The sequence below is a fragment of the Podarcis vaucheri genome (assembly GCF_965113315.1).
Source record: "Podarcis vaucheri genome assembly, chromosome: 2".
NCBI classification, from domain to species: domain Eukaryota; kingdom Metazoa; phylum Chordata; class Lepidosauria; order Squamata; family Lacertidae; genus Podarcis; species Podarcis vaucheri.
The window spans coordinates 123,578,932-123,591,305 of NC_138760.1; the positions used below are offsets into that span (position 1 = coordinate 123,578,932).

Sequence of the window (12,374 nt, forward strand, 5' to 3'; positions counted from 1 at the left end):
TTCCTGCTTGGCAGGGGGTTGGACTCGATGGCCCTTGTGGTCTCTTCCAACTCTATGATTCTATGAAATCACAATACCCGAGAGACTGTGCATGCTGATCAGCTGAGGGAGACTGGGGTTACCATACGCTCTGTGCTCATCAAACTATGGTGCTGATGCCTGAGGAGGGGGCATTTTTTATCCACTGGTGAGAGCCAGTGCGGTGTGGTGGTTCAGAGCAGTGGACTCGTAATCTGGTGAACCAGGTTCGATTCCCCGCTCCTCCACCTGCAGCTGCTGGGTGACCTTGGGCCAGTCACACTTCTCTGAAGTCTCTCAGCCCCACTCACCTCACAGAGTGTTTGTTGTGGGGGAGGAAGGGAAAGGAGAATGTGAGCCGCTTTGAGACTCCTGATAAGCGGGATATCAAGTCCAAACTCTTCTTCTTCTCTTCCTCGCAAGAGGGCCGGGGTCTGCTCATAGCAGGACTCTCACTGTGTGTGAGCTGGACTGACATTACCCTTGCCAAAATCAGTGTTTGGGGGTCCAGAAAAAGATGTGGAGGGCAGAAATCTGCCTAAATGGGAATTAGCCACTCTTGCTTTAATCAAACATTTTATTGCCCCCCCCAAAAAACCCCACAGCTCTTTTAAATACGCATCCCAATTAACCATCCATTTTTAAAAGAAATATCCATTCTTTTTTTTTAATACAGATGCAAGTGAAAAAAGCATACAACAGACACCACCTTAGGTGAGGTATTTTCCTTTTCACATGAGGGGGTGCCCCCTCAATCCCCCAGCACGTGTACATACACCATTGAAAAAACGAAGACAGTATGCTTTCCCCCTTCCAAACAACTATTTTCAGTCATAAGCAAATGTGAGATGGACATTTGGACACAAACAGGGTGTGAGGTATAGCTGCCCTTCCAGGTCTGAACTTGGTAGATAAGGCAGCTTCCTACGTTCTCATGAATTCTGCTTTGTTTGTGGGAAGGCTACATAAGATGGCGTCCAATCCAGGGTTACCTCAGTGAGTTTCCCCATCACTTTCCTTCCCGAAAGAAGTCTAATCCTTTCTTGGGGGGATGGAAGTGGATTTGTGGCACAAGACCTCCCCATCAACTGCAACTGTGCAACCTGCATTTGCTGGTATATGAAGGAATCCTGCCCACCAAATAGCGAGAGTCTGGAAGCACCCTTTGTGGCAGGTAAAACCATGTTAAGAAAAAGACAAGTTGGGATTAGAAAAATAAAGAGCAAACACCTCGCTTACTGGAACAGCAACAAAAGCTGTGGAATAGCTTATTGTTTGAATGAACATTCAAATGGGAGAGGCTTGAGTTGTTGGGGGCTACAAGGACCACCCACAATTCATGCTGAAGCCCTGAGAAATGCAATTCACTTATTGTGGACTTGGTACTGTTCACATTTTCCACAGCGTCTTGACCATGTCATCCTCAACCAAATGACGCCCCTTCCTCCCTGCCCAATTTAATCTGCTTTTACAGCTTCTTTGTTTGTTTTAAATTTATTGGATTAAATTCCACAGCAACAGGTTTTCCACAGGGATAGTACGTCTCAATTAAGGGGGAAATTATACAGGGTCGCATTTTGATGAGGACAATAGCGTGTGGTCGGCCACATTTTTTGGGCCAGTGGAATTCTGAGAAACGGCCAGCGGCACCTGTCACAAAATGGCTCCTTTGAGGATGTGACAAAGTACAAAATGGCGGGCACATCCACAAGAGCAGGAAAAGAGACAAGGCCGCAAAAAGATGCAGGCATGCACTTTCCCCCTCAAGAAAAAACAGGCGCCTACATCTGCCACCACTTATATAGAGAAGGTAGTTGCTCTTCTCTCCCATTCAGAACATCTCTCTGAAGCCCTGGCACCTAATGAAATGTGGGCAGCTATAAAGAGGCACATTCAATGTAGGAGGTGCTGAGACAGTGCAGGCAGGAACTGAGCAGGGAGGGCAGGGGCCCTTTCAACATGTGGATGTTTGAGAGGTGATTTATTGAAGTTTTCCACAGGTGCCACAGGAGGGCACACTGTCTCCTGTGGGCAGTGGCGTAGCATGGGTTGTCAGCACCCGGGGCAAGGCAAGTAATTTGCGCCCCCTAACCCGTGGATTTGCGCCCCCTAACCCTAACCCCCAGATGCTGCGCCCGGTGCGGCCAGCCCCCCCTGCACCCCCCACGCTACGCCACTGCCTGTGGGTGTTGTTTGGCGACACCTGGCGTGGACACATGGCACTGCTGTGGGGATGCCCCCACAATCAGATTTGCTATCGGAGCCCACTGTTTGGCAGCTCTCACATGTAACTGAAGTTTCCCCCCACAAGCACCCCACAGACCAGAGGTTTGAGGTCCAACCTCTGCCCACCTCACACCCTGACCCCCTGAATGAGAAAATGCAAAGTTATTCCGTCAGGTGAGTTCTCTCGTGCTTGGTAAGCTTTGACCTCTGGCTGTAGCTCTTCCCGCAAGCCGAACACTGGTAAGGCTTCTCTCCCGTGTGGGTCCTCATGTGGAGCGTGAGGCCTGAGCTCTGGCTGAAGCCTTTCCCGCAGGCTGGGCAGGCGTACGGCCTCTCCCCGGTGTGGGTCCTCTCGTGTTTGATAAGGCCCGAGTGGTGCCGGAAGCTTCTACCGCAGATGGAGCACTTGTACGGCTTCTCGCCCGTGTGGGTCCTCTCGTGGGCAATGAGCGTTGAGTTGTGGCCAAAGGACCTGCCACACTCGGCGCACGTGTACGGCTTCTCTCCCGTGTGGGTGATTTCGTGCCTCACCAGGTCCGAGCTGCGGAGGAAGCTCTTCCCACACTCAGAACACCGGAAAGGCTTCACCCCGGTGTGGGTCCTCTGGTGCAGGATAAGGTTGGACCGCTGACTGAAGCTCTTCCCGCAATCCCCGCACGCGTAAGGCCTCTCGCCGGTGTGGATTCTCTTGTGGAAACGGAGGCCGGAACTCTTACTGAAGCTCTTCCCACAAGTCGGGCATGTGTAAGGCTTCTCTGCTGCCGGAGTTTTCTCTGTCACGGAAGGAGGGCTGTCGCTCCGGCAGATTCGCTTCCCGGCCTCAAAGGGCGCATACATCTCCTCTCCAGCGTGGGTGCGCTTGTGTTTCATGAGGCTCGAATAGAGGCTAAACTTTTCCCCGCAGGTTAAGCACGCGTAACGCTTCTCTCCTGTGTGGATTATTGCACGTTTAACAAGTGCCAAGCCCCTGTCCAGGTTTTCCCCGCAGTCTGAGCATCTGCAAGCCTCTTCTTCCTGTGTGTCACTTTGCTCGTGCTCAGCTGGGCTTAAATCGGAGTGCAAGCTTTTCCCGCAGCTCAAACAGCAGCAAATCTTCTCACTTGCCACTTGGGCCCCCACGCGATGCTTCATAAACTCAGCTCTCTGAGTGGACGTCTCAAACTCTGAGCGTTTGTGGGGCTTGCCCTCATCATCAATTAAGAAGTCCGCATCATCACCGAAATCGCCCCTCTCTTCCTCACAGGGCTCCACCTTCTCGAACACAGGCCTCGCTGGGGTGTCCTTGACATCGTCTACTCCAAGGAAAGAGGCACCTGATCTTTTGTCTGGGCTGCATTCCTGCTTCCTCCTTGTCCTGAGCCATTTCTTGGAAGTTTGTCCTGGTTTTGGGTGGTGCCGGGAAACACATTTTTCTCTTCTGAGCAAGGCTCCATCAACCTCTGTTTGCTTTGGATTTCCCACGGAAGCCTCATTTTCACTCGATCCCTCGAGGTCACCTGTTAGAGACAACATCCAAAGAGAGATCTGTATGAGTGACAAGGTCCTGGGGCTCTGTTTCTGCCCAGCAGGGCAAAGGAAGTCTCTAGCTTTCATGGCTGCAAAGGCAGGTTTCAAAGCAACACAAAGGGAAGACTAACCCATGTACTGGACTTACCACAGACGCTCCCATCTGCTGGGTCGTTCTCTTGCTCAAGTTCACTGTCCAGCTGTGTCTGGTTGGAATCCAACAGGATCTGCTCACCCTCAAGGGAATCCCCAGCTCCTTCCTCAAACAGCCCCAAGACCTGAAAAGGCAGCAAGAACCCAACAGTAAGGATGGGCAAATCTGTCAATTACAGTTCCTCTCAGTTCCCCATTTTTCTAATTGTAAGTTCAGCTCCTCACTCTCCCTCGTCAGTTTGCTATTATTATTTTTCTGGGCGAGATACCACAACACACTTTTGTATGCAATTTTGCATAAAATACACATTTTTGCAGCAGATTTCCTCCCCACAACAATATAATGCATTTTTGGCTGTTATTTTCACTAATTTTTATGCATACTTCTTTACCCCGACATATGCATTTCTGTACATGTCACTTGGCCAGAGAACTGCATGGCAAAACTAAGAGAAGTGCATATTTCGAATGAGTTGTAGTCCAAAAACAGCTGGATATGAATGAATATATAATAATCATATCATCTGGGCAGCCCAGGGCATCCATACACACACAACCTAGGCTTGAGCCCCAAGGTCGTCACACTCCAATGTCTCTCGAGACAGGGAGAAGGCAACAACCACAACAATACAGTGGTACCTCGGGTTACACACGCTTCAGGTTACAGACTCTGCTAACCCAGAAATATTACCTCGGGTTAAGAACTTTGCTTCAGGATGAGAACAGAAATCGCACACCGGCGGTCAGCGGCAGCAGGAGGCCCCATTAGCTAAAATGGTGCTTCAGGTTAAGAACAGACCTCGAGAGCGAATTAAGTTCTTAAGCCGAGGTACCACTGTACTAGGAAGCAGGAGCAGTGAGGGGTTGGCCTGGGGCAAGAAGAGGCTGTGTGTGGCCCTCAGGCCTGAGGTTCCCAACCCCTGAGCTAAAGGCAGCCCAGGTTGCATGTCTGAAGCACCACAACTTCAGGGGCAGAGCAGATGCAAAATATTCAGCCTCACTCATCTCCGGTCATGGCTGGGAAAGCCGCTGGCCAACCGGTGCCAGCAGTACTGGTCTGTAAGGAGCAATAGCAGCTCTCAGACTTTGCCCTCTCCCTCTCAGCAGCCTCACCTCACTCGGCAGGTACACAGGCTGAGACCCTACCTGCCCATGGACTGTCTCGCCAGAGTGGTGCATGCTCTGGTTATCTCCCGCTTGGACTACTGCAATGCGCTCTACGTGGGGCTACCTTTGAAGGTGTCCCGGAAACTACAACTAATCCAGAACGCAGCAGCCAGACTGGTGACTGGGAGCGGCCGCCGAGACCACATAACACCGGTCTTGAAAGACCTACATTGGCTCCCAGTACGTTTCCGAGCACAATTCAAAGTGTTGGTGCTGACCTTTAAAGCCCTAAACGGCCTCGGTCCAGTATATCTGAAGGAACGTCTCCACCCCCATCGTTCTGCCCGGACACTGAGGTCCAGCGCCGAGGGCCTTCTGGCAGTTCCCTCATTGCGAGAAGCAAAGCTACAGGGAACCCGGCAGAGGGCCTTCTCGGTAGTGGCACCCGCCCTGCCCATCAGATGTCAAAGAGAACAACCACTACCAGACTTTTAGAAGACATCTGAAGGCAGCCCTGTTTAGGGAAGCTTTTAATGTTTGATGTATTACAGTCTTTTAATATATTTTTTGGAAGCCGCCCAGAGTGGCTGGGGAAGCCCAGCCAGATGGGCGGGGTATAAATAATAAATTATTATTATTATTATTATTATCACCTCCTCTTCCTGGCCCTCGCCCTCTCGCTGCCTCAGCAGGAACTCCTCCGCCAGGGCCACCGCCTGCCCGCAGGTCTCCGGGCCGCTTCCCTTCACCCAGCCCTGCATCTCCGAGGGCAGGACGGCCAGGAACTGCTCCAAGATCACCAGCTCCAGGATCTGCTCCTTGCTGCGCCTCTCCGGCTTCAGCCACTGGTGGCAGAAATCCCGCAGCTGCCCGCAAACCTCCCGCGGCCCCTCGGCCTCCTCGTAGCAGAAGAGACGGAAGCGCTGGCGCTGCCACTCCCTGCAGCTGGCCTCCCCGCGCAAGATGGCCGCCTTCATCTTCCCGTAACACTCTCGGGCGTTGGGGCCGCCCAAGCGCTCCTCGGCTGCTTCTCCCAGCCGGGTGGCCCACTGGTTGGCCTCGCCGGCCCCCTCAAAGTGGGCCAGGAAGGCCTTGATGTCTCCCCAGGGCATGGCGGGCTCTGTCGGCTCCGAGCAAGGAGCCTGCTTCCCCCCAGGGGACTCCGGCCACTCGGACCCCTGGCTCTGGAGCAGACCCTCCTCTGCCTCCTCTTTAACCCGGGGGATCGTTATCCTCTTCATAAGTCTCCTGGCGCTCCTGGGATGAAGGATGCGTTGAGGTGCTTTCCCGCATCTTCTGGATCCCTCAACTTGTCCGGGGCCCGTGAGGTCCTCCTCATCCATTTGGTCTTCATCCAGAGCAGCCTGGCCTCCCAGAATCCTTTGCTGGTCGGCCATTTTCTTTCCCAAACTACGGGACAGCCTTATCGCAAGTCAAGCCTCACACCACTCTTCCTCGCCTTCTTATAACTTCAGACTTTCGGATAAATGGCTCGTGTCTCAGCCGTACTTTAGCCCTTCAAACAAGCTGCACTCACAGTTGATGGGCCTGTTTAGAGAAAGAGAAATGGGTTTTTTGTTTGTTTTAATTTTTATTCATATATTAATATGATATATGCAGAACAGATATATAAAATAACCATTGACCTGTTAGTGTGAACTCCCTTCCATTGACATCAGGCAGGTCCCTTTACTGTACTCTTTCTGGGACTTGCTGAAAACATTTTTCTTTAGGCAAGTAGGCCATGACTGGACCTAATGGTCAGGGGTCCCTTTACCTTTACCCAGATATGTAGACTATTTACATGTGTTTTAATCTGTTTTTAGCTGATTTTTATTATTATTTGAATGTTGTTGTTTTTTTATAAGATATTTATTAAGATTTTCAAAATATTACAAAATAAAAATAGAAAAAAGAAAAATACAAAATAAAAATAATTAAAAACAACTCAATCTTTCCATTACTTATTTTTCATTAGCTTGTTTCCCGGACCTCCTCACGCCTCCCTTTTTTGTATTCCAGTTCAGTTTGTTGGTTCAGCAAATCCTTCCCCTCTTTGTTTATCCTAATCTTTAATAATCCATTTTTCATATTCCCTTATAGCATTGCAGCTAAAAACCCCTTAGTTTCTATCCAACATCGTTCTAACATTCATTAATTTTACAATATTTCTGTAAATAGTCTTTAAATTTCTTCCAATCTTCTTCCACCGATATTATTTGAATGTTTTAAGCAGCTGCTTTTAACTGCTCTTAGCTGTTTTTACTGATCACTTTTAGTTTTATTCTTTTTGTACATTGCTTTGAGCAGTTTTTTTCAGTCAAGCAGTATACAGTGGTACCTCAGTGTGAGAGAGAGCCAGTGTGGTGTAGTGGTTAAGAGCGGTAGTCTCGTAATCTGGGGAACCGGGTTCGCGTCTCCGCTCCTCCACATGCAGCTGCTGGGTGACCTTGGGCCAGTCACACTTCTCTGAAGTCTCTCAGCCCCACTCAACTCACAGAGTGTTTGTTGTGGGGGAGGAAGGGAAAGAAGAATGTTAGCCGCTTTGAGACTCCTTAAAGGGAGTGATAAAGCGGGATATCAAATCCAAATCCAATCCTCAGGTTACAGGCACTTCAGGTTACAGACTCCGCTAACCCAGAAATAGGACCTCGGGTTAAGAACTTTGTTTCAGGATGAGAAAAGAAATCGCACGGTGGCGGGGGCGGGAGACCCCATTAGCTAAAGCAGTGCTTCAAGTTAAGAACAGTTTCAGGTTAAGAACGGACCTCCAGAACAAATTAAGTTCTTAATCCGAGGTACCACTGTATAAACTGTATGATATAACTTGTATAAGATAAACTGTATGATATATAAAAATAATTTCACAGAAATAAAACAATGTTGATAAAAATATATTTTTAAAAGGAATAAATAAAACAGTGTATGCATGCGTGTATACACACACATATGCATATATGTATACTGTAGTATATTTCAAATAGTATTTGAAATATAATATTTCAAATAATCAAATAATAATCAAATAATATTTCAAATAGTAAACAATACTCCAGTTAATAATTAAAAGTTTTCTTCTCTTTTAAGATGTATTTTCTATTGTTGCTTATCAGAACAGAGACCTCAAAATGTAATTCGCCAAATTGTGAAACTAGAAGGGTTTCATCTTTGCCAGTGTTAAGATGGGGATTAAAGTGTGTTAAGATGGGTCTCCACACACTTGTTGCAAGTCCCAGTATACTGCCTCCGACAGTGGAGGGAGGAGGACACAGCCATGGATCCAGTCCAGTCAAGCATCCTGTGTTCTTACACGTAAGTAAGACCTGAACACAAGAGCACTGCTCTCCCCAGCAGCTACTCTACTTATTATCTTCATCACCATGATCCTATACACTGTTGAAGGGAAACTCCCTACCGGGGTAGAAATCATATATTGAACAGATGGAAAGCTCTTTAATCTGAGTAGGCTGAAAGCAAAGAGTAAGGTTACCGCAACTTCCCTCATAGAGCTTCAGTATGCTGATGACAACGTAGTGTGCGCATGCTCAGAGGATGACCTCTAAACCAGTATCTTCGCAGAAGCTTGAGGAAAGCATGGCCTATCGCTCAAAATCCAAAAAACCAAAGTGCTGCACCAACACGCACAAAACAACCCCTCTGCAGTGCCACAAATCCAACTTAATGGTGTAACGTTGGAAAGTGTCAATCACTTTTCCTACCTGGGCAGTTATCTTTCCACCAGGGCTGACATCGATGCCAAAATCTGGCATTGCCTGAGCTCTGCGAGCGCAGCTTTCTCCCAATTGAAACACAGGGTGTTTAAGGACCAGGACATTTGCAGGGAAACCGAAATGCTAAGCTACTGTACTACCAACCTTACTATACGCTTGTGAAACATGGACCACTTATAAATGCCATCTCCAACTCCTTGAAAGATTCTGTCAACCAAAAAAATTTACACATCACTTGGGACAACAGGCGAACTAATGTCAGTGTACTAGAAGAAGCAAAAATCACCAGTGTTGAAGCAACGATACTTCAACATCAGCTTCGTAGGACTATTCATGTTGTGCGGATGCCTGATTATTGTCTTCCAAAGCAACTACTCTATTCCCAGCTTAAGAATGGAAAGCATAATGCTGGTGGCAAAAACGAAAGAGGTTTAAAGACACTCTCAGGGTGAATCTTTTAAAATGTAGCATAAAGGTAAAGGGACCACTGACCATTAGGTCCAGTCGTGACCAACTCTGGGGTTGCGGCGCTCAACTCGCTTTACTGGCCGAGGGAGCCGGCGTACAGCTTCCAGGTCATGTGGCCAGCATGACTAAGCCGCTTCTGGCAAACCAGAGCAGTGCTAGGAAACGCCGTTTACCTTCCCGCCAGAGTGGTACCTATTTATCTATTTGCACTTTGATGTGCTTTCGAACTGCTAGGTTGGCAGGAGCAGGGACCGAGCAATGGGAGCTCACCCCGTCATGGGGATTCGAACCACTCAGCAAGTCCTAGGCTCTGTGGTTTAACCCACAGCGCCACCTGCATCCTTAAAATGTAGTATAAACACCAACAACTGGGAAACACTGGCCTGCGAGTGCTCCAATTGGAGAACAGCTTTTACCAAAGGTGTCATGGGCTTTGAAGATGCTCAAACTCAGGACGAAAGGGAGAAACAAGCTAAGAGGAAGGCACGCTTGGCAAACCCTCACCGTGATCAACTCCCACCCAGAAACCAACGTCCCCACTGTGGAAGAACGTGTGGATCCAGAATTGGCCTCCACAGTCACTTACAGTCTCACTGTTAAGACTGTGTTCATGGAAGACAATCTTACTTGGCTACGAGTGATCGCCAAAGAAGAAGACTCCAAAGCACATAGTGGATGCAGGAAGCTGATGAAATAACCAAGCAGAAGCTGATTGTAGCAGGTGACATTTGCACAGATACGTATAGGTTTGCTTTTTAAATGACTGGAGGGCGGGTGGGCGCGGGTGCCTAGTCCCTGCAGCCCATTACCTCCCTCTCCTGATGTCTCTCCCCCCGTCCTTTCTGGTCTTGCACCCACCCCTTTAAAACTCACCTCCCTTCCAGAGATGCAGCAGAAATAAATCCAGAGCAAAACTCTTTTGCAGATCAGCCAAGCAACGCAGTGCAAACCGAGGCTGGGGATTCAAAAGGCAAGTTCCCTCCTGGAGAAGGTGGAGCAGGAAGGAGACTGGAGGGTTTCCCATTCTCCACCCCCAGCCACACACACACACACAGAGACACACTTTTAAGAAAGGAAAACCCACAGATTTCCGGCCCTTCTCTAGCAACTACAGCCTCTGTTGACTTAACTCTTTGCAGCATCCCAAGAGCTCAGTTAAAGGGATCAAGGAGATTGGCAGAGCGAGGAGAAGGAGCTCTCTCTGCCAGCCAGAGTTTTATTTGTTGCATTTATATCCCTGAATTTGTTGCATTTAGACTCTTTCCAGCCACATGCCCTGTCATAGACTGGCTTGCTGCTTTACAGTGCTGGGCTTTTAATTGTTGCTGTCATGGGCATAGCCAAGGGGGGCAATAAAAATCAATAGCAAGCTCAGGTTCTGCCCCCCCCCCAACAAAAGGCAATGCAGGAATTAAATAAACACTAGTTCTTTTAAATCGCCAATGAACAAGCTTAGCAATGCAATTTGAGGACCACATGGTACCACCCGGCCTGTCGCAATACTTTCTTAGTTCATTATGAACTTCCGAATAAGATGGGTAGCCGTGTTGGTCTGCCATAGTCAAAATAAAAAAATTCCTTCCTGTAGCACCTTAAAGACCAACTAAGTTAGTTCTTGGTATAAGCTTTCGTGAAGAAGTGTGCATGCACACGAAAGCTTATACCAAGAACTAACTTAGTTGGTCTTTAAGGTGCTACAGGAAGGAATTTTTTTATTCCGAATAAGACCGAAGCTTCTCTCAGAGGCAGTGTGGGGTAGTGTTTAGAGCAGGGGTCAGCAAACTTTTTCAGCAGGGGGCTGGTCCACTGTCCCTCAGACCTTGTGGGGGGGCTGGACTATATTTTGAAAAAATAATAACGAACGAATTCCTATGCCCCACAAATAACCCAGAGATGCATTTTAAATAAAAGGACACATTCTACAAGGGCATCCTGATCAAATTTGCAGATGACACCAAACTGGGAGGGGTGGCTAACACCCCAGAGGACAGGATCACACTTCAAAACGACCTTGACAGATTAGAGAACTGGGCAAAAACAAAGAAGATGAATTTTAACAGGGAGAAATGTAAAGTATTGCACTTGGGCAAAAAAAATGAGAGGCACAAATACAAGATGGGGGACACCTGGCTTGAGAGCAGTACATGTGAAAAGGATCTAGGAGTCTTGGTTGACCACAAACTTGACATGAGCCAACAGTGTGACGCGGCAGCTAAAAAAGCCAATGCAATTCTGGGCTGCATCAATAGGAGTATAGCATCTAGATCAAGGGAAGTAATAGTGCCACTGTATCCTGCTCTGGTCAGACCTCACCTGGAGTACTGTGTCCAGTTCTGGGCACCACAGTTCAAGAAGGACACTGACAAACTGGAACGTGGCCAGAGGAGGGCAACCAAAATGGTCAAAGGCCTGGAAACGATGCCTTATGAGGAACGGCTAAGGGAGCTGGGCATGTTTAGCCTGGAGAAGAGGAGGTCAAGGGGTGATATGATAGCCATGTTCAAATATATAAAAGGATGTCACATAGAGGAGGGAGAAAGGTTGTTTTCTGCTGCTCCAGAGAAGCGGACACGGAGCAATGGATCCAAACTACAAGAAAGAAGATTCCACCTAAACATTAGGAAGAACTTCCTGACAGTAAGAGCTGTTCGACAGTGGAATTTGCTGCCAAGGAGTGTGGTGGAGTCTCCTATTTTGGAGGTCTTTAAGCAGAGGCTTGACAACCACATGTCAGGAGTGCTCTGATGGTGTTTCCTGCTTGGCAGGGGGTTGGACTCGATGGCCCTTGTGGTCTCTTCCAACTCTAGGATTCTATGATACTCATGTAAAAACATGCTGATTCCCGGACCGTCCGCGGGCCGGATTGAGAAGGCGATTGGGCCGCATCCAGCCCCCAGGCCTTAGTTTGCCTACCCCTGCTGTACGCCCCTCTGAGCTCCTTAGAGAAGAAGGTGGGGGGGAATGCAATGTGTTGTTGTTATGTTTTTACATGTGTTGGAAACCGCCCAGAGTTACTGGGCCAACCCAGCCAGATGGGTGGGGTATAAGCAAAATTATAAACAAAATTATAATATAAAATTATAAATATCTAGCAGTGCGCATCAAACACAGCTCTTCCTGAATTATGGGGGTTTCCACCATCCTCTCCCCTAAGGGATCTTGCGT

At 48.3% G+C, this 12,374-nt stretch overlaps 1 protein-coding gene across 2 annotated transcripts; it reads right to left on the reverse strand.

The window, feature by feature from the left end:
- Positions 1-656: 656 nt before the first annotated feature.
- LOC309524704 (uncharacterized protein) lies at positions 657-10,363 on the reverse strand. 2 transcript variants are annotated; one of them, XM_082209619.1, is made up of 5 exons: positions 10,083-10,363; positions 5,664-6,558; positions 3,899-4,028; positions 2,199-3,740; positions 657-2,043 (listed from the first exon to the last, which is right to left on the reverse strand). In XM_082209619.1, the coding sequence occupies exons 2-4, from the start codon at positions 6,405-6,407 to the stop codon at positions 2,407-2,409; spliced, it is 2,208 nt and encodes a 735-aa protein (XP_082065745.1). In that variant the 5' UTR covers positions 6,408-6,558; positions 10,083-10,363; the 3' UTR covers positions 657-2,043; positions 2,199-2,406. The 2 variants fall into 2 exon arrangements, with proteins under 2 accessions (XP_082065745.1, XP_082065746.1); XM_082209620.1 differs by having other exon boundaries at positions 657-2,040; positions 2,196-3,740.
- Between the last annotated feature and the right edge of the window lie 2,011 nt (positions 10,364-12,374).

What these genes read in the sequence shown, in the direction of transcription:
- LOC309524704 (XM_082209619.1), bottom strand. Translation starts at nt 6,407, where the DNA reads ATGGCCGACCAGCAAAGGATTCTGGGAGGCCAGGCTGCTCTGGATGAA. An exon ending in GCGAGGGCCAGGAAGAGGAG is followed by an intron (nt 4,029 to 5,663) that starts GTGATAATAATA and finishes CTGCCTTTTCAG; the next exon opens with GTCTTGGGGCTGTTTGAGGA. An exon ending in AGCAGATGGGAGCGTCTGTG is followed by an intron (nt 3,741 to 3,898) that starts GTAAGTCCAGTA and finishes TGTCTCTAACAG; the next exon opens with GTGACCTCGAGGGATCGAGT.